At 41.0% G+C, this 26425-nt stretch overlaps 2 protein-coding genes and 1 long non-coding RNA gene across 3 annotated transcripts in view; 1 reads left to right on the top strand and 2 right to left on the bottom strand.

The window, feature by feature from the left end:
- Positions 1 to 1482: 1482 nt before the first annotated feature.
- Positions 1483 to 3680, bottom strand: LOC130689991 (uncharacterized). Its single transcript, XM_057512952.2, has 6 exons — positions 3139 to 3680; positions 2881 to 3066; positions 2734 to 2811; positions 2472 to 2670; positions 2223 to 2394; positions 1483 to 2154 (listed from the first exon to the last, which is right to left on the bottom strand). The coding sequence occupies exons 1-6, from the start codon at positions 3621 to 3623 to the stop codon at positions 1640 to 1642; spliced, it is 1635 nt and encodes a 544-aa protein (XP_057368935.1). The 5' UTR covers positions 3624 to 3680; the 3' UTR covers positions 1483 to 1639.
- An 85-nt stretch (positions 3681 to 3765) lies between these two features.
- LOC130690397 (uncharacterized) lies at positions 3766 to 4500 on the top strand. Its single transcript, XR_009000973.1, has 5 exons — positions 3766 to 3780; positions 3848 to 3991; positions 4055 to 4110; positions 4185 to 4269; positions 4365 to 4500. It is a non-coding gene; the product is annotated as an uncharacterized LOC130690397 (long non-coding RNA).
- A 3317-nt stretch (positions 4501 to 7817) lies between these two features.
- The window catches only part of LOC130690112 (hemicentin-2-like), a 34686-nt gene continuing 16078 nt past the window's right edge, over positions 7818 to 26425 (bottom strand). The window contains exons 3-8 of the mRNA XM_057513095.2: positions 14057 to 14355; positions 13865 to 13907; positions 13603 to 13763; positions 11274 to 11408; positions 9880 to 10093; positions 7818 to 9070 (exon numbers count right to left, since the gene is read on the bottom strand). Coding sequence (XP_057369078.1) covers positions 8925 to 9070; positions 9880 to 10093; positions 11274 to 11408; positions 13603 to 13763; positions 13865 to 13907; positions 14057 to 14355 — 998 coding nt within the window. The 3' untranslated portion in view covers positions 7818 to 8924. The remainder of the gene's footprint in view (positions 9071 to 9879; positions 10094 to 11273; positions 11409 to 13602; positions 13764 to 13864; positions 13908 to 14056; positions 14356 to 26425) is intronic.

Raw genomic sequence — 26425 nt, 5'->3', positions numbered from 1 at the left:
GTATGCAGGGAAAAACGAAACTGAAATGCTAAGACAACCTCTAGTTCAAACATGCAGTCACTAGATGTCGAACGTCTGACAATAAAGGGAACTCACGTGGGTAAGATGAAATACTAGAATTCTTACCATGTCTTTGATGAGGTCAGCAGGAAAATGGTCCTGATCACACTGTGTATTCGGAATCCGTTTCCCGTTGTAATGTAGTGTCTTTCACCATATAAATTGTCTACCTGTGTATAGAGCACACTGACTTGTCCAGCTTCCAGCACCCATCACCTTACCAGAAAATAACAAATGAAATCCGTCGTCTGCAAACCCAACTTCTGAGCTGTGACGAAATCTAGTCGTGGAGGCGCAGTCAGTCACTACAAAATAACAATTTACAAAATAGAAGGTGTGGAATATAATGACGTTGTCCAACTTCGAATTAACGAAGAGGGGTAAATTCTATTCAACTAATGGTGAAATCAGTTTTCCAATTCCATTTAACTGTTGGTGAAATTTACTTTTTATTTGATAGAATTGCGTTTAGGTGATTGTCGTTATGCGAATTTTAGGTTCGGCTGAATCTTACCTGCGCCAACATCTTGACGAAGTAACATCATTAACAAGTTTTCCATTCTGTCAGGCATGAACAAAATTCAGTCCAGTAAAATGTTTCCTGGACTTCTGTCCAAGTTGTCTTTTCTAGGACAGCAATTAATTGTCTCAAGTTGCATTAATTTTGGTACTCTCACCCTACTTCCTGATTGTACAAGAATAGAAGACTCTTCCACAGGATTCTATGACAAGTGTATGATCCATTATCACCATTTCCTACTAATATGGTGGTTAAATTTTGTTATGTGCATCCTCAGCCTCACATTAGCTTTTGATTACAGACACTGTGTACTGCGTAGCTTAGTTGTTTTCATTCTGACCATCTGGGAATTCACTTTTATTCATTCTTCGGCTACTGATGATTTGCTTATGCCTCTCTTTGTAATCTTTTTCCGATCTCTTATATTTGGGTTGCTATTATGGGATATCATAGTAGATATTGATTTCAGAAATTGTGTCACATTGGTTTGTGATCACTTTGTAGGTGAAATTGTTAATCCTTTCATTGATTTTCTGGAGGAGTATGTTAATGCAATTGATGATTTGCCATGGGTCTGGAATTTGATTGATGGGTTTGATGAGATATCAAAACTTGCCTTGTGTACAAGTGTGTAATCCCATCACAGTTCAATGGCATTAACAAATCTGCAACCCCCGCGCCCTTTCCTTGCACCCCCCAGTTTCCCTGTTATCAAAACTCGGAAAAGTCATCAATTTCCATGTGCCGCTATCTTTTCTACAAACAAAAGAAATACCCAAAGAAGGTCATAATCATTCTACATTTGTTAGATAAGAAGAAGTAAATTGTACATAATAAAAATTATCTTATTTATTATTGGAATGTTAAGACATCTACATTTAATATTAATAAATGATCGTTACTTGAAACATTTTCTTCGATGCTATCGCAGTAATAAAATAAATATGGCACATAAACTTTGGATTCCCAAATTAAAACTAAATTTTGCGCATGGAAGTAAGTGGGTTTGCAGTAGCGTGGGTGACAAATTAGAATTTAACATTTTAGTTTAGGAAAACTTTAAAGACATTCATCATCAGAAGAAAAGTAGGACGGAGTAGTTTTCTTAACTGATTGAATCACCTGGCGGGTATGGTGCCGCATGACTCTCTCCATCTCTTTTACTTTACGACCAAAAACCTCTGGACTTTCATTATTTAGCTCGTTATTCATGGTAGACGTGTTTAGAGAGCGGAGACTCGAGCGACTTCGGAGATTGTAGGCAGATTGAATCGCTGGCGTATTGCTACGGCTACTTCGACTTGTGCGCGAAACAGGTCTTTCGGTTTTAATTTCCTTTTTAATTTCATCAAAAGAAACATGAAGCACAGATTCTGGACTGGGAACGACACTGGAAGACCGAGACTTGGCTGTGATATATGCATCTTCGTCTGAGGATGGAACATAGGTCTCATCACTTGCTTCGGAATTGTAGGAAAATTCACTGTCCGAGCTCTCAGAGAAATCGATGTTGAATTTTTTCTTGTCGAAGTCCACTACATCAGACGACAACAAATTCGTACTCGCTATGCCACCTGTACCACACATAGCTTGTTTAGTGTACCCTCTAACAATCGATGAATGCAAGTATAAAGCAACTCACCCATACTTTCAAAATAACCTTTCAGCTCTAAATTTTGTCGTTGAATTTGCATCAACAGGGTATTGTTAATGAGATTGTAGTCCTGAAATTTGTAGGCGAAATAGGTAAGCAACACAATGCAAAGCAGCATGGCTGATTTTCTCACCAGCCATATCCTCCAATACATTTCTTTCTGTTAAAATAATCAGGTAAGTAACGAAAGGAAATCACTTGAATAATGGAATCTGCTCTAATTCGACAGGTACTTACAGATGCTTCATCAGCTGGCATGTATCCAGAGTCGTCGGAAACGGTCAAATGGACAATACATCGTTCCAATGCTAAACTACAGCCGAAAAGAACAAACAACCAAAAGCGAGCGGCGGCAGTGCGAGATGTTGATGTCAGTAAATAAACCGTCAGCAGAGCTGTTGGGTAGAATATTAAGCTATAGAATCCGGATACTTCTCTAAACAATTAAGATTGCACTTTAGAAAAATAAAAAAAAAAAAAATCATTTAAAAGTACATACCCTAAAACAAGATTTTGTAGTTTTGAAAGCCGATCAAAGACTTCAAAGATCATATTTCTTTGTTCACTGGTTGATAATCTGTCAACAAACCAAAATGTGGAGTCATACTACTAAACTAAAACTAAATGATTACTTTTGACACTGTACCTGAACTCATCTAGCATATCTTTTACATTGTCTTTTGACATATCAAGAGCTAAGCCCAGTTGTGAACTACTTTCAAGAAGGCGTTCTTGTTGAGCCAAAGACTTTTTTTGAGCTTCCAGGATTGCATCTTGTAGTTCATTGGTATCTTCTAGTGTCTGAACAACTTTGATCGAGTTATCAGTTAACCTTCACAAAAAAAAGAGGGATGACAGGAAATAAATCTTCAGGATATTTACTAATGTAATATGTTAAACCTACTTTGCCACTGTATTCTCCGTTTCTTCTTGCCACACTTGGGTCTGTAGAAAGTAACACATACTCTGTGTGTGGGTGAAGAAGTTGGTAAATGCTGTAAAACCATTGTTGTTCATCTGACTGAGGCAAACACTGATATCCTCTTCCCGTTCACATGGGTAAGTGGTTTGTCCAGCCTTTTCCAGAAAACAGTTAGTGAACTGTAGAGCCAACCACCTTTGTATGTCATCAGTTAGATGTTTACAACCACTTTCCAATTCTTTCAGTGCATTTTTCCAGCAGGAACCATAACGTGGCATTTGAGAATCGCGCACCACCAAATTGTAATTAAGCTGTCCTTCTTGTAATTGTTTGTCATCTTTCAGCACAGAGTATCTATAACTTTCTTTACGAACTGAATCTTGGATTGTTATCTTGCATTCTACATTTGCAACAACACACAAATGCAAAATCCCTATTGCAAACGCAAAGAAATAAGTTGAACACATTTTTCTCTCAGCGTTGCTCACTTTTTCGCTCAAACTGACGTCTCAACGATTTTCAAAAATACTCCCACGGCTTGTTGTCAAATTTTCTTTCAAAATTATGCTTGAACAATGAAAGTGAAATCTCAAAATTTGGGAAAAATACTGTAAAGATTAAAATGTAGGTCTATCAAGTTACTAGTTTTTAATACTACTTATTGAAAAATTTTAAAGTAAAAAAATTTCAGTTTTGTTGGCAGCGAGGTTAAGCCACAAGTCTTGACGGACCCAGATCCAGCTCAAGCACAAGGCTACCAGGCTTTCAGTTGCGTGACTTACTGTCATTGGATTTTATACTAATAATATCGCCCTTATCATGTCTGGAAGAGAAGGTAAAATTTTTTCTCAAATATTCAGTAATATTTTCACGTTTACTTAATATGTATGGTCTCTAGGAGGTAAAAAGAAACCATTGAAGGCGCCTAAAAAGGAAAACAAAGAATTGGATGATGTATAACCAAACATGAATTTAATCACATTAGTAGCTATACTTTACTAACATTCAGATGTTCATAATTTTTTTAGGATGATAAGGCCAATCTTCAAAAAAGAAGAGAAGAGGAAAAAGCATTGAAAGAACTGGCTGCAAAGGCCGCTAAGGGACCACTGGGTAACTTACTTTTCAAGTGGCTTTCCTAAGATCCATATGAACCCCGTCTGATGCATAGTAAATTAGATTTCACATTACACTATGCTTCATTCCAGGTGGAGGAGGTATCAAGAAATCCGGAAAGAAATAATTATCTAAAATTGTTGACCAACAAAATTTTGAATACAAAAGTGCTCACATGTATTTCTGATTGCCTTCTTACTCAAAATACATCAGAGATTTAAAAGCATATTCTCTAGAAGGCTCTGAGTTAGCACGTTTGGTAAAGCTATGGTACATTAATCAGAACGGTTAACCAGAACTTGTTACAATTTTTGTGGATCAAACGGATAACTCCTTTCAACCAAGTTCTCACTTGCTCTCACATGTAAGCTACCAACATTTCTAATCACTTTAAGACTTCACCATGGTTTACGTCGTATTTTCCTACGTACAGTAAGAAACTTACGAAGACCAGGTTCTTGGTTCACCTATTTGTAGTTATTGAAGTTATAATGATGAAGCGTAGGATGATCATAGTGGTGACTGGACACAGCCAAACTAGATATGATTATCTTTCTGTTGTTTGTGTTTGGACAAACATAGCAGTAAAACACAGGCAACTTTTAAAACACAATCATGAAATTCACCTGTCACTGAAGAGACCCTAAAGCTACAAACATGTTACTGGCAATACTGTCGTCTCATCGTTTTCTGTAGAGTACTTACGACACGTATACTTTCAGTCATGAACGGAGAATCAGATTAAGTAACATACAACTGCACGGTGAGTGCCTTTCTTTCCGAATACTGTAGACCTGTCTGATAGGGTTAAGCTCAATATTGTTGCTGCTCTGATTTGTAAAGGCTTTCATTTTCATACTCGGCTGGGTAAACAAGAGTTACAGGAACCATCATGCAAGTCCGAGAAATCGGAAGTGTCGTCCATTTCCGACCATCCGGAACCATAGAAATGTTTGTGAGAGGAAAGAAAGATGGAAAATTAAGCTTGAATGGAGGGTGAAATAACTGATATACCACAGCCCACCACCGTTCTGGAGTTAATGTTACCGATTCAGCAGACGTAGCTCAAGAGCTAAGCCGATGGAACTATTGAAAGCGTAAGTAGAATTCCACGACGCGTCCATTTATGATACATCTTTGAAGACAGGTTCCAACTGATTAAGTAAGAATCTTGCATACCTCAGGAAATTTTTCCTCAAATTCGTAATAAGAAAATGTAATAAGCGCGTGAAAAAGACGACTCCCACAATCAAAGAGAAACAATCATCGTTCCAATCACTTTTCCCCTGTTTCGCCTCGTATTCCTTTGAGCCGACGAAAAGCTTTGATTCAATAATGTCCCGTTAATGATGTGCATCATAAAGAGGACGAGTTAACTTTTCATCATTTCAAATTGGTTTACCCAGTTCATTGTGATGGCATGCGTTCGGTTAAGATGAATCCCGGCAACGCAATTCACCGAACACCAACATGACTTGTAGAGATTCCCACTCTTGTTAACTAGATCCCAGTGACCCTCTTTGACTTACATTCATTCCCAATCCGCGGTTTGCGGCAAAAAAAAAGAAAAAAAATACTGAAGTGAATTGTTGCTAGGAAACAGTTAATTATATGCAAGAATGAATATTTACCGAAGTACTTACCGCATAAAAATTGTAAAGATCATTTGTTGCAGAATAGGAGGACTAAACAAACAGAGGACAGAACAAATTGGAAAATCACTCAACCAGTTGAATGTTACCAAATCGCTGCTAGTTGGCTGGCTTCGTATGATTCCGTGGTATTGCAATTTTTTGGTAACCTGTCAACCTCGAAACCCCGGCAACGGAAAAGAAATGAATCAACTCCGTTCCTCCTTTTCTTTGTTGTTGTTGTTGTTGTTGTTGTTGTTTTGTTTGTTTTGCTGTCTTGTATTTTTGTTGGGCTTTTCGTCGTAATTTGAAGGTAGTCTTCTTCAGATACTTAGCAAACACATTTTGTTGGACACAAGTATCCTGCACAAGGTCGTCTTTTTCGTCTTACCACTTAGCATCGATTTTTTGTTGATTTTTTTTCCTACAACAAAATAAAACGAGTTATATGACGCAAACGAAATAATAGAATATAATGGAGTGAAGAAGAAATCATGTAAGTAGAGAGACAGAGTGGTGCAAAGCTGGAAGAGAAAAAAAAAAACGAATCACAATGCGAGTAAATAGAAGCCAACAGAGAAGGGAAAATCGACGAGGATTTGGCAAGTGGATCGATACGTTATTCGATCAATCTGATATTTCTTGTGTCTCCCTTTTTCCTTTCACTAGATTGTATATACGCCCGTGACTCGAACAGTAAAGAAAAAAAGGACGCGAGACAGTCGGCTGTGGGGTACGATGCGCGATCAGGAATAAATATAGTGCCAGAAAAGCCAAGAGTCCTTTCGTTTTTAGCCGAATAGTTGTGAGGGTTCGCAAAGGCATGAAATATTTCAGACATTCATATTCGACCGTGTGCTATGGCGCCACTCTAGCATAGTCAGCTTTGATTTTCGTGTTGTTTGACGGAGCAAGAAATTCGGTCTTATTGAATGTTTCCATGTAAACTGCGACCATCTATAAAAAGGTAATTTTTTTGCTAGCTATCGGAAAATGTAATTTCAGTTAGTTATTTTACCGTTTCTTTTAATTCACTTTTTCTTCGCGTTTCCTTATTGCGATAGATTGGCCGATTCATCCACACCGTAGACCATTTTGCATTTTAGCTACCAAAAAACGAAATAATTAGAAAGGCTGCCGTAGGATTTTCTCTTAAACCCAGCAACCTGGAAATTGCGCATTATTTTTCCTTTTAAGACCACAGATGTCGGCGTATTTTCAATCCCTGGCGACAGCAAAGGGAAAAAAAAAGACGTAAACAGCCAAGCATAACGAACGATCGAAGGCCTTCTAGTGGCTTTCGGGAAGATATATTGGTATCAAACAAGTCAAACGTTACCAAAATAAAACCGAAGGAATGCCATGGTAACTCATATGGTGCTACTCCAGTTGTCGGGCTCTTAGTTGGTTTGTGGCGGATCAGTTGAGTGAGAACTAGCGCTGGAGGAATTGAGAGTGGTAGATATTGCGTCGGCGGTCCTTCAGCTAGGGTTTCACTACTACTCGCAAAGCCACTTTATACAGTATATGGCTGAGTCAGTCTGTCGGCTTGAGTCTGGAGCTGGCTCTGTCTTCCTACAGCAATGATTATTTGACACACACATGGTGCAGATTAAGACTAAACGAAAAAAAGGAAGGATAGAAATAGATTGACATTGGTATAGAACTGGGATTGAAAGGTAGAAAGGATGTGCCAACCAGATCTATACATATAGCGTGGGATTACCTTCACTTTATTTCCGACGTCCCTGGTTCATTCGTACGCAATACTGCAGGAAATTGGTTCGTCCCGACCTATTCGTCTTGTTTCGGATGGCACCTATTAAGTGAGCTCTCTCGTTGTAACGTTCACTGTAGCACAAGTATAGCTGAACATTACAAAAATAGTCTTGATTTTTTTAGAAATCTTTAAACTACAATAGAAAATTGTTCATTTATTCGCCGATCTTTACATTCCTCAAGAACCAATTGCTGTCGCTGCAGGGGGTAGAATTTTTTTTCTCCACGAAATGTAATAGAAACAAATCGTAAGCAAAAAACACATTCAATTATAGTAGTTACGCAGCACAGCCAGTACATATTTGTATGCATACATATACACACGGTTTTATATAAAGTATTTAAATACGAATGCACTGACACTTTGAAAAACAAAGTCAGGGTATTGATTCAGTGATTAAGAACTGCAATTGCATCGATTTTCTATTGAAATCACACAGAATGGAAAAGGTGTGGTGTGTCTTTTGGAGGACACGTGAAATCAAGGATCGAGTGTTTTATGATGAGAAAAGCACGAGCCGAAAGTTCAATTGTACGATGTCGGCTAGTTTACATGTTCCATCTCTTTTTTTTCCCTTAGTTTTCTCTTCTTTTGGTAATACAAACAGTCTCTTCCTGTGTCACATTATACAGTCAGGTGCGCGCAACAACGTACGGCCTGAATTGAATTTCACTTAATTTGTTTCGAGTTTATCTTGTTTATTTCATTTTACTTTTTGTTTGTTTTTGCCTTTGTTTTTTTTTTTGCTGCATTTTTTTTTTCCTCTTTTTTTTATTTGTTTTTGTCCTGGAAAGAATCGTAATTATATAATACAAATTACACAACATAAACCTTAAATTGGCTGTTGGAGCTCGACCAGTGAGCACTTTCACGGGATAGGATGAAGGGATGGGGGAAACTGTAATAGGAAATTTCCGGTCAAAGACGAAAAATCAAAACGATAAATCATGGCAAAAACGTCATTCATAGGTCATAATTTTTTTTCGTTTGATGACGGGGAACATCAAGAATTGGAAATCTGATTTTCTTCGTTCACCAACCAACAGGTAAATCTTGTCTAAATAGTGACCGAAACAATTGACGGTCACTGCTCAATTCCCACTTACTTGTAGACGATCGTCTTCCTTCCTCTTTATGAGAGGGTCCCGTTTGGCCGGGAGCAGGTATACCTAACCATAATTTGAACGCAGACAAAAATGATTTTTACATTCCCTCTATCTTTTTGCAAACATGAATGGCAATTATCTGCCGATGTGAATCAAGGCGAGACTAAGATGCACCGCTACCAACAAGTGAGCCAATGTCAGTTGATGGCCGGCTCCGCAACCAGGAAAAGAGATGTGGCCTTGCGCGCTGTTCTTCCGAGACATGGCTGCCGCTTGATCACCTGTTCAAACGACACAGACATTTATCTACTTAAAAAGTGCACGATTTTTGTATATGGATAGCCATAGGCTTCGTAGCTCTTTTGCCCTATGCTACAGCTTCAAATCACATTTGTCACCATTAGTTGGTTCGGCGCATACACGCGCCTGCATGTAAATTGCTGCTTGACAATTAAAACATTGTGACCCTGGATGGAGAACTTCTTCATCTTGCCGTCCCAAGAGAAACAGTGTAATAAAGCTGGATAGATGTAGACTTATATATGCAAGATAAAACTTGGATTCTCGCTCGCTCGGCATCGCGATCACGAAAACTTGGAAATAATGGAAGACCGACTTCATCCCGTCTAAGTTTGACTAGTAACTCGACCCCGGGGGAAAGACGTAGGAAATGGAATGACGAATGGGCTGTTCAATTTCACTTTTTCATTGAGCATTCTTCAACTTCCCATTCGATTTTTTTTTTCGGACTTGATTTTGCCAGTATCCCGAATGCTACCCAAAAAGAGGGGCGTAGACTTAAGTAGAATGGATTCCCACTTCCACTTTTCCTTTACATTCTTTTGCATACATGTGAAAGAATTGAAAAGAAAAAAAGAACCTGCAGAAGATATGCAGGGTTCACCAACTAATCCCATTAGAACGCCACGAGTCAGTTACTTTCCTGCAATTCTTCTTATTTTACTTGACACAACGTTTGTGCACTTTGAACGGTCGCCCTAAGAGCTTTAAACCACAACTTAGAACAAACCAAACACAGAGTACCTACAACCATATACCACAAATCGTAAAGTAAAAGGCTTTACTGTACCTGCTAGAACTTGGACGTAAATGGAGTAGGGCTTGCCGCTGGATGTGCTACAGGTATAATTGCCCGTATCGGATTCGTTGGCGTCCTTGATCTCCAGCTTGCTGTGCGTCCTGCTCCCGTAGTCCGTCTCCACTTTGACTCCATCACGTTTCGGTTGGAAATTTAACAGATTCTCGTTGTGGAACCAAAAGACATAATCCGGCGGGATCGGACTCTGAGCCGACGGACAGTGTAAAGCGTCAGATGATATAGAATCAAACAAAGCAGAAACGCATAGACAATCAGATTAGGTGAAACTTGGCAGCGGTAGACGTCAAAACAAATCATGCCGCTGTTGGAAGCCTTTCAAGCGTTCACAACTGGTGGATGTAAGGCCTAAAGTTTCTTTGCCAAGTTTGCTCTAGCTCGCTAAGTCAACACGCGTCACATTAGAAGAAGAATATGACACGAAGTCGTGAAAAACTTTGAATCAATGGCTTCTATGCCGCAAACAAGGACCAATGTCAAAAGAGTGAGCAGTGTTCACGTAAACGCAATTATAATGAGAAAAATCACGAGCTTGCCTGATTGGAAGAGGAAAAGTCATGTGGTAATGACTTTCGGAATTGGGAACACAAATTAATACCGAGAACTATTCGTCCATTCGGTTCGTCTGTTACCAGTCGTACCCATGCAAACGCAGGATAAGGTGGGTGTCGAAATGAAAGGGGAAAAGAATTGCTAAAGCTACTTTGACAATTACTGGAGTCCGCTGTTTGTTCAAAGTGGCAAGTTTACCTTCAAACTAAACAACTAACTTGCCGGAATGAGATATATAAAGGGCCTAGTGTAGATATTTTAGTCGAGTTGAAGCGAACGCTGCGCCAATGGTCATTAAGTGAAACGCATCGAAGATGTTAATACCCTCGATACTACAAGTTTAAATGGATCACGGCAGTTTCCTTTTGCAAAACGAGAAGGTTGGATTTGCGTTCTCATCGATTTGGATTTTCAAAAAAACAACAGAAGGGGATAGGCGTATGCAACCGTCTTCAAAGAAGCATCCGGTGCAAAAGACTTGAAGAAGAAACGAAAATTGGGACATCCAGCAAAGGGGGGAGCCATCACACGTGCTGTCTCATTACGGTTGATTGTATGCGAGCTGCCTTTCTCGTTGTTCAATCGCTAACCAAATTGGAGGACCAACTCACTTCCGTACCTAGTTATAGTTGGACTTTTCTTTAAAAATGAACAAGAGAAGAGAGAGAGAGAGAGAGAGAGAGAGAGAAAGAGAGAGAGAGAAAGAGAGAAAGAGAGAGAGAGAAAGAGAGAGAAACAACGGGGATCAAGGAGCGAAATAGAACCTACAAGGAGCGCAGAAGTTTGACAAAGATCTAATGCTTTTTTTTACTTACGTTTTCGACGATGCAGACGAGACTGAGTGTCGTTCCGCGGTCAACGATGAGGTCCTTTGGCCCCAGGATAAACACGTCAGGAACGAGAACTTCTAGTTGAACTTGATGGGATACCAATCCCAAGTCGGTAGGTACCTGAAAAGACAGTACACGTTCAGTTCCAGTGGGGACGCAGAAAATATTGACAAAGTTATACACAAAAAAAGAAACCAAAGAAAGTGTCACGTAATCAAAAAGTATACGAGATGTAGGCCCTGCAAATCACAAGTGTCACAGTCGAAATATTTTATACACAAAAAAAAAAAAAAAATCGTGGGCTTGAGATAAACTATTGCGTTGCCAAGCGTGACCAATCATTACAATCTGAACTTGGCTCTTGATTCATACGGTGACCAACGATCTCTTTTGTCCGTCATCAAGCTTCGCAGAAAACGCCGAGACTTGCAAGCGCCCAACAGACGAGGATGAATCGCGTCATCGAGTGTAGGCTGACAAGATCAACGGCCTGCATACTTTTTATTCCTTTTTCATCTTGTAGCCTTTTGAGTCATACGCGCAATGGGCACATACAACAGGACGGAAACAAATGAATGGATACACTTACGACGGCCGGTTTTTGTTTCTCTGCTGTTTGACGTCACAATCACAATCCACTTGAAAAAGAATGGACCAGAATTCGAGCTGTTGTAAATATCGAATAAAAAAAAAAAACTCCTTGCGAATTGGTATCGCTCTTTCGTCTTCTTGACTTTTCACGCTCGCATGCCAAGATATACTTCAACCGAAAGCGTATTGACTGATTTATTGACTTTTTGCTACACGACGAGGACGATAACGGCTGTGTGTGGGGGGCCTCGAAAGGAAGGCTCAATATTAAGGTCATCAACTGTTGGCAAATATACAATATTACTGTAGGGGGCTCTATATAGCATCTGGTGGTTCCGACCGTCTCCTATTGTCTTCTCTATTCGGCCACGCATCGTTTGCTGCGTTTGATCAATACTTTGGATATCATCCTAACTATTTCTATTGATGGATCGAAGTGCCCGCAACAGTAGGGAAAATTCCCCACATTTATTTCTTCCTTTCTTTTTTTTTTTTTTTTGGGATTCCCTTTAAACATTTTTGGCCGTCGTTGTGGAGAGAGGCTGATATGGCGGAGGCTATTTGGATGGCTATCCTTGGCCGTCCTTGCCCTTTAGCTCTTTTGTGCGGTTGGCGCAGTCGGATGATTTGTACGTTTGTCCATATCTGGGACTCAACGTCTTCTTCTTCAGGCCGCTAGCATTTCTCTCACTTCTTCTCTATCGTCTTATCCCAATATACGGACGTCGGCTGTAACGATGGACAGCGCAATTGAAGAAAAACAAAAAACAGGAAAAAAAGGAAAGGAAAAGTAAAAGAAAAAGAAAAAGATGGAGCGACATGTAGGAACAAAAAAAAAATGGGATGGCCGATCCGTTGGAATGGGAGTTTCAGCTCCATCTCCGCAGCTAGCAGATTCGCTGAATTTACATCACTTCTTCAAGTCGGATAGACGAGTTGGGCGGGAAATGAAACGGAAACAGTGACGGAAGTGAAAGAAAAGAGAAAGGGAAAAAAAGGGCTCGTCGTTTCCAACCGTTATAAATTCGATGCGAAAATCTTATTTGCAATATAAGATATAGACTAGGATAGCGTAGGCAAAGTTATGTCTCGCTCCTGTTTTCTTTTTCTTTCTTTCCATCTTCTGCCATCTCATTGTCTGTTATTCATACGACATTGTAATAAAGAGTGAAAATGGTTTTGGGGCGGGACGTTTCGATCGTAAAGAAAAACAGGAAAAAAAAACTAGAAATAATTCCGTACTCGACAATATATAATGGGGGCGAAAAAACAAACAAACAAACAAAACAAACGGAAAACACAGAGTGAGCGATCCATCCATTTCGGCAAGTGTTCTGTCTACTCCCACCCTCAACCGTCCAAACGGGGAGGGGGGGTGTACCATTTCTTAAGGAACCATATAAGCAGTCGTGAAAAAGAAAACTCACGACTTATTCTCATTTCACGTTGCCCTTCTCATCCGACTGAAAGGGGTGAAAACAAGCCAAAAAGAAACCAATAGGATTGATACATCCATGATGAAATACTGCCTCTTACGCAAAAAAAAAAAAAGACCAGCGAAGAAGACAAAACGAGCCTCTTGAAAAGCAAGAGGCGAAAGCAATGAGGAAAAAAAAAGGGGGGCAAACTGCAATGCAGAGAATGTTCATTTAATTGAACATTGCAGTAGCCCTTTTCTATGGAATAAGAAACTAAGATGGTATATATAACTAAGTAGACCTACTTGGCAAAGGTAGAAGCCGCCGTCACGCTGCTGGACGAACTGGATCTGCAAAATCCACTCGGTCAAATTGGGCTGGTGCGGAACAGGACGCAGCGATTGTTCGTGATCTTCGACCGGCTTCAAAATTTGAAAGCGTTCGTCTGCCGTGAAAACGTGCCGACCTAACAAAGGAATGAAAAAGTAATCAGCCGATTATTTAGTTTAAATTTACGTTTAAAAAAAAAAATGAGTTACATGCAGATTGAAATGCCACGGTTCTTACCTGAAGTCAAAATGTGCCAATCTCGTCTCCTAGCCCAGGAAACCTGTACAAAATTTCGTTTTCATTAGCAACACAAGTTGTGCCGTATTAGTGTATAATAAAAAGGGAAATGAACAAGTCGACTGCTATAGATTGACATTCACCCCATCAGGTGTGCAACATTTATGTTAAGCCATTCGTGTCGGGACTTACCAATTGATCGCCTTGATTACTGACGGCGCATTTTAGATAGGCCGGATGGCCGACTTGGGCCGTGACGTGGCTGTCGCTGTGCTTGAGGTCGATCTGCGTGAGACGCTGAGCTTCAGGCAGCGACAGGGAAGCCAACCGCTTGTGGTAGGCGGCCATTTCTTGAGCCTGGATCCGTTGCTGTTCGGCCGCCGTCGCCGATGACGAATCGTCTCCATACTCGACGTCCTGCTGTTGCTCGCGGCTCTGATCTCGCCATTGTCGCTGTTGTTGAAGAGGCTTATTATCCCGCCAGTTGGTATCTACAAAATCCCGACAGAAAAAAATAATAAAATAAAATAAAATAAAATAATCGTGAAAGAAACACACAAAAAAAAAACAAAAAAACAAAAGATGCAACACAATAACACCCTTTGCTTCCAATAGTACGATCGAGGAATTGTTTGCGCCAACATTCAATTTCCAACCATTGGCATGATTTCATATCCAAAGATGTAGTTGGCAAATATGTGCAGATATATAACAAAATCATATTCTTGCCGGCAGCAAGTGATTTGCATCGGGTTTCTCCAATCTCCTTTGCCCGTCTTGTGTACAACATCTACACTTTCATCGCCAAGTTGCGAAAGCGAATAACCCAAAGGCAAACATATCGACGCAACCTTTTCAAATCTTTCTGGCAAAGATCAAAGTCTGTGAAATTCAACACAAGGGGGAATAGAAACGCTCTGTTCCATTTCTCTCTTCTTCTTTTTTTTTTAAACGTGAAATCGTGAGGGGATTTCAATTGAAGGAACGGAACCATCCTGTTATTATATTGACTCTACACAAATAGGAATGCCACCAGGTTACAAGCAACGAACGATCTTGGGTAAATAAGGAAAACGAAAGAAAAAAGGGAAAAATAAACAAAGCAATCAAGGCTTTGCAGTGTGTTCCCTACAGCGGCACTACCCTCTACATCCGTCTGCCATATATCAGTTAATGCTACCGCCATAGAGATAGGAAACAATGGAATAAAAAAAAAGCTTTTTTCTTTTTCTTGTTCATTGTTTTCTTCTCGGTAGGGGTTCCGTTGTGCTTTGATGTCGTCGACGAATTAACGAATTAATGTCCGAAAAGCGCATTGGCTCGCTGGCATTGTCTCATCGTCGATACGATTATTGGATGATATTTCACTAGCACATACGGCCTGCACCACGCGAAGTAAGGGATCGTCCAACCTTCTTCTTTTTACGTCTGATTTTTGTGTCGCTATTAACGATGTCGCCGGAATCGGACTGACAACACTATGGCATTGTTTTTTGTTTTTTGTTTAATTCCGGTCCACTCTCCATCTTTTGTTCTTTTTCTAGTCTATAGATATAGATACCTCTTATGTCATTGCAGCCTTTCTTTTTATTATGAAGCGCATTCTTTCCTTCCTTCCGCTGGTGGTCGCTCAGCCCATATGGACCCGTGAAGTGTCTACCCACTTCATCCGGCTTTTTCTACGATGAGAAACAACAAAATGTGGCTGTGTCAAGACGGGATGGGCGTGTGCTCTCGACAAGGGCGCACAGTAATATGTCTCTTCACTATCATCACAGGAAAAGTCTTCATGTCGATCTCATTTTTTCTCGCTTTTCTGAACTTTTCGCCTTTCATGCCGTTCACCTTTTGGCCCACGGGATACGATGCCAGCCATGGTGAATTGCAACCTTCAGATCAAAAGGTCACATTCAAATAAGGCGGGGAAAATGGAGTTTGATGTGCGCTCGTCTTTTGCATACCTCAACACTTGATAAAAAAAGAAACTATCCCTGTCATATTGATTTTCAAGCTGCGATTGATCGTATAAAATGTCAGAGTCAATCACGTTGCTTTTTGAACAATATTTACAAGTGGAAATGCGAGCAACCGATTGGATAGGTTCAATGGGTTCTTACGATAAACAAACATTCAATTGAAATCGTACGTTAAGAGGTTTAAGGAGCAAGTCATGGCTGCTGCGCATTGTGCAAGTGGCCACAAGACACAGTGTTTGCAGCACAATAGGCAGACGACACACAATAGTAAAAAACTATACCTAAAGGCAGATCAATATCGTCTCCGAGAAAGAGAAGAGATAGACAATGAAACGCAGGGTATATAGCTGCCTGTTTTCCAAAAACTGACTTGGTCAATCCAATGCGCTACGAGGCTTTACGTGCTACTGGAGGTCTGTGTTCAGTCAGAGAACAAGAATCAACTGAAGCCTCTCTCTGTCTAAGAGATCAAAAGATTTCAAAGGGGAAAAAAAAGAATAGGACCTGTATATTGCATTCTCTCCCCATTCTAGATTTCGCCTTCTTTTGCCTGTGCCCTCCCCATTTCCTAGAACAGCTTATATAGGCTCAGTTATGGAGGGGGGGTCCAACACAGCCTACGTCATTGTACGCTTCATTTCACCTTGATTTTTTGTCGTAGCTAAAAACCCCACATAGCTGCAGCATTTCTTGCGAGGGGCTTCGAATTCCTAATCAAAGAAAGAACGCGATCCGGTGAGGGAAACAAGAACGCATTGAGAAAACGAAAGAACAAAGAAAAAAATATAAAGGGTTAGCATGGAGACGAATGAAAAACGAGAGCCACTATACTACAAACATATGGAAATTTAATGAATGCGCGATTAAGCACGCTGAAGGAACATGTTTCCGTGACCAGCAAAGATAGAAAATGACATCAGAAAAAAATTGGAAGGTCAAACGACGTTGCCTTGTGCGTTGGACCAAACAATAGCAAGGCGCAAATTTGGTATTCAGAACGTGAATCACGGAGTCAAGCCAACGACGCAAGGCCTACAAACGCAACCAATGGCGCGGTGCCGAAGGCATGGAACTTATACAGACAATTGTATAAACGGCCGGAAAGAAGAAGTCTCTATAATACTCGGCTAGAATCGCAATCCGAAAAAAAAAGTGGCAACAGCTACAAGGACACTTCGGGATTTTTTCGTTCGCTATATATCATGGAAACGTGCCGACTTTCTCGTTTTCTTTTTATACTGTTGCTGCGCTAGTGAGTGTAACGAATACTGTGTATAGGAGCAGAAGAAACGGCAGTGTGAAGAGTATCGGCAACATTTCAATAACACAAAAAATGATCCAGTCAGCGCTGAGTTGGCTGCGACGTGCGCTACAGTCCTGCATTATTCAATCAACACCACCAGATAATAATACCTCGAAACGATGCCTCACTTTCTTTTTGTATGTGTGTGTTGCCATATGAGAAGGCCTGCGATCTTCTTTCTTCTTACTGCGCTACAACTCTCTTTTGCAATTTCGTTATTCATATCTTTCTTTTTTTTTTTCTTTGTTGCAATCTCTTATCTCTTTACTGCTTTTGTTATTGTTTTTTTCCCCAGAGCGCCAATGCCGCGTCAAGCGCGGAATGGCTAAAAATGCTGGCGGTGTCACATCCCGACCAATCTCAGCCAACAATTCCATTCCGAAACACGCATCTGTGATCAATAAATCGGCTCGGCCAGACGCATCGACTTTATGCACTCGCAAAAATTTCACAAGAAATAGTACAAGAGGATCGAAAGGAGGCAGCTGTAGATGAAGCCATTTTCAATTGAAATAAATGGACTTGGGATTTAATATAGACAAAAATAGAAAAGCTCAAAGTGGCATTTTTCTCATATATTTTGCAAAATAAGGTTCGGACCTTTGAAAATCCCTTTCAATACAAATGAGATGTTGCCTTCGTGCACACTAACCCGACTTAGTTTTGTAGGTGACCACTAAATCAATCAATGCCTACGCATTAAGTAAGCAAGTGAAAGCAAGTTATAGGGTCTGCGTACAAGTGAAAGAGAAGCCACTCAAATGAATAGCCATCAAAATGACGAATGGCTTTTTGCTTTCTTATTGTCACGTAGCCTTACACATCCTTCCTACTTGCTTCTACCCGCTGTACGGTATGCAAAACAAGCACACAAGCGAATTCTGATCAATTCGTAATTTTGACAACATTTTCCCATATTCGCAAATAGAATATTGAAGCAGTGCCTCTCATGACAGTTACGAAGCAGACTTCCAACCAATGACAACTAACAGGCCGACCTGTCATCGAGTGAAAGGGTACAGCACGAGAATACGCTCAATATACGATGAGCCAGAATGACTTGTGATGTAAACCCAATAGTTGGTACGCTCGGTACGTCAACGGACACGGATCCCATGGAAAACGAGAAGACGATCGTAGAGCATGTCCCGATGGAATCAAATAACACTACACCGAATATGTACGGCGTATATTGGGAACAGCTATCTATACAAGCGTTACGCGCATGACACCCACTTTCGACCTGCCCCATTCGTCGGGCTTCGTTAGTTGCTCTCTCTTGTCCTTCGATTATATAGCCCCTCAATGTGAATTATTTGGGGCCTTGCTACTCCTCGCACTTTCCGACAGGGCACTCAAATTCCCATGTTGGCTCTATCTCGTTTTTTTTTAGGTCGCCGCAAAGAGAGTGCGAATCGAAATCAGACCAAAAACATAACCTCTTTTCTGAGCTAACCTACACTTGGGCCACAAACAAGCTCATGAAAGTCGTCCGTCTACTATGTGCGCAAAAGTTATCGGCTCGTGATTTCTCTGTTTGATCGACCTCAATCGCCAAAATCGATCCATAATTTCGGGTTTGTTTATTATAGATGAAAAACCTTTTCCAGAGGATAACACACATCATCTTCCTTTATCGGCGCCCCTCAATTTAATGCTCATACAGACGAAAATTTCGGCCTCAATCGCTTTTCTTCATTGCGCAGAGCGGTATATACACGTTGTTATTCTCTCTCTCTCTCTCTCTCTGGCAATTCAAAAGCTTGTGAAGAGGGGAGGGCTTTTTATTAGACGGTTTTAAGCCCATTTGTGATGTGGCTAATACATTATAGTACTCCGAAGTAATATATACCATCCACCCTCGCACAAGAGATCCACCCATCCAGCAGATATCGATTGGCCCGGATTATTTATTTGGTGGTAGCAGTCTTCGTCGCCTCCTCCACCATTTTCTTTTCGCTCTATTTGCCTCGATTTCCCTTGAATCGTTCGCCTACGTGGCTATATAATCGGAAGAAAATCACGAAAGGCCGTCATCATCACGGGAAACCGTTCCATCATGAAGCCTCTTGAGTAACATGGTTGGATGATTAGATGATTGCATCGTTGGACTGAAAGGGCATCACGATAGATTCTCTCTATGGGGGTCGAATATTTTTACACCGTTCGATATCTGGCGACATCTTGAAGAATTCCACCAGATCTAGCGAAAAAAAAAAACCAAACTCCAATTTGACGCATTCGCCAAATATTTGATTTTTAAACAACGACGTGAGGCGAAAGACGCGCTTACTATTTTTTTTCTCCTCTCGATCCAACAGCTCCTTGGCGTGTAGAAAGCGAGAAGAAAAAATAAGGGAAGAAAAAATTGAACGAAAATAAAAACTGCTGTAAAATAAAGAAACCAATAACATTGTAAAATAAAAGTCATGCTCCTTGTAAAAGTGGCGTTAGCGTGCCAAAGTTCACTTGCGCTCCCCAAGTCGCATAAAAACTTACGGTGCGTCATTGACGAATGAGCCGTTACCTTATCAGCATCTACAAGAGAGAGAGAGAGAGAGAGAGAGTGAGAGAGAGAGAGAGAGAGAGAGAGAGAGAGAGAGAGAGAGAGAGAGAGAGAGAGAGAGAGAGAGAGAGAGAGAGAGAGAGAGAGAGAGAGAGAGAGAGAGAGAGAGAGAGAGAGAGAGAGAGAGAGAGAGAGAGAGAGAGAGTGAAGTGCTTTACACTAAGAAGAGATTGCGGTAAAAGAGAGTGCCGGATGGTACGTCATTTAACAGCCACAACGGCTTAGTCCAATAATCTTCTTTTCTCTCTCGCCCTCTCGAGAATCCTTAAATAACAGAGCGAAAGTCCACCGTCGGGCATCAGCGAGAGTGTCAAATAGGGCGCTGCCCCTCTCCCAAACCTTATTATTCGTCCAACGACTCACGCAACATCAATCGTCTCTAGAAGCCCACAGCGCTGGCTGTTGCTGTTGCCTACCGATGATGGACGACGCGTCACGGTACATATAGTTGTACCACCCCACTCACCCACCGCGGTTGCGAGGGCTTATTTGGCTTCCGCCTGGGTCCTATTCGCTAGCTACATGTCTTTTGGCGTCTACGGACTACCATTACGATTATTTGTGCTTTTGTTTGCTGTTTTTGCTTTTTTTGTGTGTGGAGGGTTGTCGTCTTTTGCGCATAAACTAATTACCGCAGACGAGGACCATATACGTTTATGACTGGCGCATGTTATTATATTAATTCAAGATCGCAATTCATTTGCAGGGCTAATAAAAATGAAAGATGATGCAATACCATTAAGTCATAATTCCGTAATCTTCTAGAGTGTTTTGAACTTACAAAAATCAGCTTTAAAGTTTTCAACAACAAAAGGCGAACCGCCAAGTTTGCTCACGTGTAACGAAAACTAAGACAGAAAAACGCATTAACTAATGTCACAATGTCTGAGCCCTTGGCTGGCAATTATACTGCCATAAGATACAGAGGCAAACAGCAAACAATTTCTTTTTAGGCCCATTACAGAACTTCATTTTCAGCTGGGTTCGCAGTTCGACGACATTCTCCCCCAACTTTATTGGGAACAAGAAAAAAAAAAGAGCAAAGGGAAGCACAAAAAAGAGATTGTGCTTAATGATACGTGCTACCGTTTCATTCCAAGCTTCTCTAAATTTTCATACGAGTATCGAAGAGAAAATGAAGCAACATTCCGCGTTGTCATCATCAGACGTGAATAGGAGCAAGACGATCTTTAAAAAAAAAAAAAAAAAATCTCTCTTCTATTCTTGCCGACATCGTACGCTCAGCCCCGTGCCATTTATCTATGTATTCTATCGCAGTGGTAGTGATGTCATTACGCACACACAGCGCAACCGAGTTATACGAAAGGCGTTCGCCTCGTTGCACACTTTGGCCATTAATTCCCTCCGCCGACCGGTCTACATATATATTGTAGCCTGAATAGGTCATATTCCGCGAAAAAATACAGAACGGCAGAGGAAACGTGCGTAAGCAAACGGAGGAATGAAACAAAACTGACGGAAAAGAAAAGAGAAACACAGAGAGGAGCATTACAAGAAAAGCGCAGGGCAGCGGGTACAAACGTTAGCCCAAAGTGATGAGTGCAGTCGACCGACAGGGTGACATACCGCATGACGCATAAACTTCCACTGCTGTCCGGTACGTGAAAATAGTAGAGAATTAAAAAAAATAAAATCTGTGGAACGCGATGTAAAAAGAAACGAGACCAAAACAAAAAGCGGGCGGACGTTGCAAAGAGAAAGAATCAAAATGTATCTTGTGTCAAGAAGTCACGGTGCTCTTACAGCATAAAATGGATTAATGCAGCTCCTAACATTGGCTAACAAACTGAAAACAAGCAAGCGCGTCGGTATCACGGCAAACGTCTTTCTAGCCTCTTTCCGTCTGCCATTGCAGTGGATGCAGAGACGCTCGAATTTGATCTAATAAACCAGCACGTCCCAACCCGTTTCCAAGTGACACTCGATCACAGCAATGGCACAGAAGCGAAGCACGAATCGAATAGAGCTCAATAGAGTGTGTGCACTGCACGCAAGTTACACTGAAGCACCTCAATAAATGGGGGGGGGGGGGGGATCAACAACACGAAAAGCAGTAGTAATATTTTAGCATGGTCTTCAAGCATGCAAAAGAATTACTTATTGATTAATAATACGAGATCCTCCGTTTCATCTGTATGAATAAATGGTCGACCCTTAAGAGCGAACGCGGCCACACAGCGGCTTAAAAATAAAACAGGAATAAATAATAAATAAATACAAAAAAAAAACGTGCATACGCTTTTGCCAGCGTCCATTCTCAATTATTATGTACAGGAAATATCAAGTGACAAGGTTAAGGGGGCGACGTCGTGATCGTCGTTGTAAGAAGTACACTTTACTCCGTGCTACATAATTGATGTATACCTTAACGTCGGGTGTCGTAATAGGTACGCTAACTTACTACCGATGCGTCCATCTTGTACACAGCCACAGTTACAGACGTGCAGTATTATGGGAAAACTCCCCCCCCCCCACCCAACCAAGTGACCATTCTCCCACCCGAAAAAGTCCATTTTTTTTTTTTATTATTCGATACCGAGTTGATCATTCGTATGTATACACCTTAGCAATGACCTTATAGACGAACGCCGGATGGGTTGATGTCATGCAGCACGCTAGTTCGCCATTCGGTATCACAACAGAAGCACAACCAAAATTCAGAGTGGGGGGGGGGGGGGAGCAGCAGCTCGGAATATTTGACTATATAGTGAGCTATAGCAATGCTTTTGAAATTACATTCACCCAGCGCTTATGAAAGTGTACATTATAGATAAGAGGGGGACGACAGCAGCCCAAAACAGAAAATATGCGCAGACACAAACAAGGGACAATAAAAAAAAAAAAGGATAGCGTGTCACGGTGGTAGTCGAATTACAATTTATGGCCACGGATCACGGATCGTCGTAAAATGTACGTAACGCGACACATTAGAAGAAAACGTACAAGCATAGCCTAATACGCAGGGCGAAGGCTAGTTAGAAATCCATTTCAAATCAAGAGATTGAATCATTTTTTTCCCCCTCTTTCCCGATGTATCCTTCCTTACGTGACTTAGGTTACAAGTCTTGACGTAATATTCGAAACCATCGTCACTACGGAAAAAGAAACCAAACGTGAAAAATAATCGGTGATGTTGTGAAGCCGTTGCCCAGTTGTAGGTAGCCGATTTTCCCCCCATTCATCGTCGTTAGTTACCAAGCGTTCAGACAACTGGACAAGCCAGCATAACATAAATTGGCTACGACCACTTTGTGCGTTACGTGAAAATGATGGGATTATTTTTCTTTTTCCACTCCCTCCCCCCCCCATTTATGGCGATTCGGATTATAGAGAACGAGATAAAGAAAAGCGGAAGGGAGGCAAGAAAAAAAACAAAAAAACATGTTGCATTTTACAGATGTACGTCGCAACGGTGTACATTGTTTATTGCTGCGGAACTGGGCAACGGTCAGCCGTGCTTCCATCGACTACTATACGACCCCCCGTCCCCCCCCCCACCCCTCACAAAGAAAAGACGGAGCTCTGTAAATATATATAAATTAAGTCTCGCAACCATATATCTAGTTCAGTCGCGGCACCTTGACATGTGATGAAAGCGTTATCTAGAGTTATTCACCCGTGGCTGTACAGAAGAGTTTCGCAATACTTTGGCCGACCAAGGGTCGCCATGTTTCTTCAAGACACAGTGTTTATAATAGCTCTGGTGGTATCTCTACAAGCCTGACTACTTCAACTTTTTTTTTCCCTTCTTGTCGACTAAGAAGACATTGTTTTCATAAAACACTTAAGTCTATGCATCACCGTGCAGCCTACTGTTTCTTTTTTCAAAGGGATGCTGATGGCGGGAGCGACGGTTATAACCGACGACCATAAAAGGCCACATAAAATAGAAGCAAGACAACAGGATAAATCATACATGAGAAATAAAAAAATAAATAAATAACGCAAAACAAAAAAAAAAGGGGGGGGGGGGATATGACAACATGAGAGGCTTGCCTACTACTATCCATCCATTTGTCAAATATGGAGGATGTTGGTATATGTTCTGTTTCAGCTAGCGTAAACATGTTACATGCCCGCCCCCTTCCACCCGACAGGAAAAAGGAATTGGCGACATTTCTTTATGTCGTCTTGACCAGCACATGAGCTGTGCATATGAATCAAAATCAACGTTATATGATCCAACTGGTGCAGTTATCTGCGATGTACATCATCTTTTATTTATTTTTTTCCTCTGTCCCGAACGAAACAAGAGAGGGGGCAATAAGGCCATCAAAGATCTTTACAGCAGATATGTAGTTATAGACTCTTGCTACTAATAGAGATGTATACGTCTTCGCTACATGTGATGTCAACCATAGAGGCAACGGCCGTCTATAATAAGTGCGTGGCACGCGCCCAGATGAGTCCATCGGGACATCGACCCAAAAAAAAAGAAAAACGCGCAAAGGAAACAAATAAAAGGGAAAAAAAGGAGAACCGAACTAACAACTAAACAAAACACGTAAATAACCTAAACAAAATTGGGGAACAAAAAATAAAAAGGGGGAAAAAAAACGAAAAAGAAAAGGGCATCGGATAGTTTTCGTGTGACATCAAAGCCCTGCACTTTGTCGCAAAAGTGTGTCTACGTCTGCCGGGCAAAAGACGCCGATCGAGTGACGAAAAAAGAAAAAAAAAGGAAGAAGGGAAAGTGGAGTCTGTGTAATAGAAGAGCAAGAACGGCCGTCCTTCCTACCGCGTCTTTCTGCACCGAACGCAATAGCCAAGTCTCCACGGAGTCATCTAATTCCCTCCACAGTCCATATCTACGTGAGTCCACGTAAACTTCCAACCGCGCAGCCGATGCCGCTAAATCAGTACAATCACGAAACAATAAATATGTGTACACAGTATGGTGAATTACTGTTTACACGCATCAAATGGTCATCTTTTTTTTTTTACTGTTATGTACACAGCATTTTTGCTTTAAAACACGCAGGACGGAAAAGATAAAAACAAATTGAAAAACTACTTTTTTTTAATGACAATATCGAACGTTCGAAGCGTGGCATTGTTCCGACCTGCCAGGATTGACCACGTTACTTGATTGGAACGAATAAAACAATAAAAATCAATACGAAATAGACAATTGCTATTTAACGATGACAAATAAAATGCCTATCCAGTCCGATCAAGTGTTACACCAGAAAAAATCATTAAACAAGAGTTTATGCCCCGCATTCTATCTGATCATTTCACTACCGGAACGAGACACGACTGGGGGGATGGTGTTGATGGTTTTTTTTTTTTTTTTTTGCGGTTAACGATTCGCTATTCAACGAGTTACAGGAATTGACATGGAAAGATGGGCGTGTAATGATTGGGCCCTATATAAAATGCCACACCATGTCTTTTCATGTGACTGTCGATTACTTTGCCAGATAAAACATTCCAACCATCAAAATAATAGATTTCAAAACAAAAAGGGAACGGCACTATAGATCAGCATAATAAGGGACGCATTGATCGATAATTCATCGCACTTCCATATCGCGCCGTCTGGGCCTGAGCCAGCTCCACTTGTGCAGCGTGTGTACAGTGGCCGTGCCCGTAAGTGTAGTAGTGCAACGCTGTACTTGCATTACTAATGACGCTGCATTAATTATGGCCAAGGGGACCTTCTTTATGGTTTCAGATATTCGCCATTTTATTAGCAGTAAAAGAAAAAAAAAATCACTAGTGGCCAATTTCAAGTTGCCAATTTCCATGGCGAAGGAATAATGTAGTCCTTCCTTGAAACGTCAAACAAAAGGAGATGGGTAACTGCGCAGATCCATCATTACTGATCGGCTTATTTTGGGAGGAAGTAATAATTATTGTCGCCATTCCCTCGAGTTCGCGACTGCACGTCTAGAGACCGGGGCACAGCCAAGCGGCTCATTAGCATCAAGCGCGTGAAATATAATACAGCAATTAATATGACTGAACTACTAAATATACGACAGTCCATCACGAAATCCAAACACAAGAGATCTTCCAGCATCTTCTTTCACTTTGATTTCCTACATATCGCGTGTCAACCCAATTTGTCCAGGAAAACCTCAACTTAAAATCGCATAAATATTTCAGGGCAATAGAAAAAAATGATGAAGCCAATCAAATATTTTAAAAATCAAAGTATTTCAATTGAAACGGAATTTCAACTTCGATGGCGTTCAACAACTTTCTCATTGTCGCATAGATTTCCCTTGTTGACGACCCTACTACAACGACCTTTGTTGCTACGTTACGTCAACAAAAATCGTGATACACAAAAATCAGTTGTACCACAATGCCATCCTTTCTTTTTTTTTTTTTTTTTTTTACCATACGTCGTAGTTTTGACGCGTTGCCCAGCCATTTACGCACGTCATTATCAAGTATCAAGACAACCTCTTGAGCTCGTGCCGAAATGCCAACAATAAGCAGCGATTCCCTGGAACTAGGTCGTATACACGTTATGCAGCACGCTTCCATTAAGTCAGTTTGGCACTACTACTGCGCCGTGTGTTGTCATTGGTCGACGAGGAGCGAATCCATTAAGGTTATAACCAACTGCATCCGATCCCCGTTTACCTTACGCACAAAATACAACACAGCGGTCTACGCTCAAACATTTCAGGGACATTATGTGCCAAAGAGAACAAAGACCCCACGTGGATCAAACCATCATG

This window comes from Daphnia carinata, chromosome 7, assembly GCF_022539665.2.
Source record: "Daphnia carinata strain CSIRO-1 chromosome 7, CSIRO_AGI_Dcar_HiC_V3, whole genome shotgun sequence".
NCBI classification, from domain to species: domain Eukaryota; kingdom Metazoa; phylum Arthropoda; class Branchiopoda; order Diplostraca; family Daphniidae; genus Daphnia; species Daphnia carinata.
This window is presented reverse-complemented; position numbering and strand designations above follow the sequence as displayed.